The sequence below is a fragment of the Phaethon lepturus genome, unplaced genomic scaffold (assembly GCF_000687285.1).
Source record: "Phaethon lepturus isolate BGI_N335 unplaced genomic scaffold, ASM68728v1 scaffold24684, whole genome shotgun sequence".
NCBI classification, from domain to species: domain Eukaryota; kingdom Metazoa; phylum Chordata; class Aves; order Phaethontiformes; family Phaethontidae; genus Phaethon; species Phaethon lepturus.
Genome location: NW_010535817.1, coordinates 1 through 1,206, shown reverse-complemented (window position 1 = coordinate 1,206; position 1,206 = coordinate 1). Strand labels below are relative to the sequence as shown.

At 64.6% G+C, this 1,206-nt stretch overlaps 1 protein-coding gene across 1 annotated transcript; it reads right to left on the bottom strand.

The window, feature by feature from the left end:
* Window positions 1-360: 360 nt before the first annotated feature.
* On the bottom strand, window positions 361-1,203 carry NODAL (nodal growth differentiation factor; the record flags this gene model as incomplete). Its single annotated transcript, XM_010285987.1, has 2 exons — window positions 361-513; window positions 610-1,203. Coding segments are annotated over 2 exons (747 nt in total), but the record flags the coding sequence as incomplete, so codon positions are not given.
* Window positions 1,204-1,206: the final 3 nt, after the last annotated feature.

Here is a 1,206-nt window from a genome sequence, read left to right as displayed (position 1 = left end):
CGAAATGCACGCTTCGGGCACCTGCCTCCTCGGTGCTGCCACCGGCGCCGGAGGGAGGCGTCTGCCATCAGACGCCTCCCTCCCAGAAGAGCCTGGGAAGATCCAGGCTCTTCCCTGCACAGAGCCTGGATCCATCCACGTATCGCAGCCGCGCAGCGCTGCAGAGCTGCTAATGCCTGGCCACCCCGCTCCTGCCCTGGCACAGCCAGAGCTTCACCAACCCATGGGCACGCAGGATTCTGAGGTGGTGTGGGCTCTGCGATGCCCCAGGCTGTGCGTTGGTTGTGGGTTGGGCAGCCAGTCCTCGGGGATGCTTTCTGGGCAGAGATGTGCCCCTTCTCGGCAGGGGACGAGCTGGCCTCAGTTGCAGCCGCACTCCTCGATGATCATGTCCTCGTGGTGGCGGACGACGATTTCGCCCTTCTCGTAGTAGAGCATGGAGAGGGGACTCATCCTGACCGGGGAGCAGGCGGGGCAGGGCACCTGGTTGGGCTTGTAGAGCTGCAGCAAACTCTATGGGGAGACACGGGAAGGGCAAAGCATCACTCCCTGCCGCGGGCCGGCAGGCTGGGGTGCGCGAGGGGAGTGGAGGCAGCAACCCCCTCTTACCTGTATGTAGGCGTGGTTGGTGGGTTTGAAGGTCTCGTCCACGGGAGATGGACACTGCCCCTCACACCGGTAGGCGTTGTACTTTTTGGGGTAGACGATCCAGCTCCCCCAGCCAGTCTGCTCGAAATCCACCATCATGTCCACCCTCCTGCACAAGGACCTGCCCTCCTCCCCCGGGATGGCAGTGGCAGCGTCGCTCACTTTGATCCTTTGCTTCTCCTTCCTGTTCCTGCGGTGCCGGCGGGTCCCCGTGCCCTGGGAGCTGCTGTCACGCATGACGTGCTTGGAGGTCTCCGCTGTCCTGATGAGGCTGTGGTCTCCCGGAGACTTGTCCCTGGAGAAGACGAGTAGCAGGACTCTGTCCATCACGTCCTGGGGCAGGGCTGGCTCCCCGTGGCCAGCTTCGCTCGAGGTGGGTGAGCGCATCGTGGTGGTGGCCGGGGTGGCTGATGCACTCGCCTCCCACTGCTCCTTTCCCATGGGACTGCGGTGGCCAGGGGCCAGGGCTTGGTGGAGCCAGGACCGGAGCAGGCTGGTGACCTCAAAGACTTTCCAGGAGGCCTGGGTGGAAGAGGGGCTGCCAGCCACGGTGCCCAG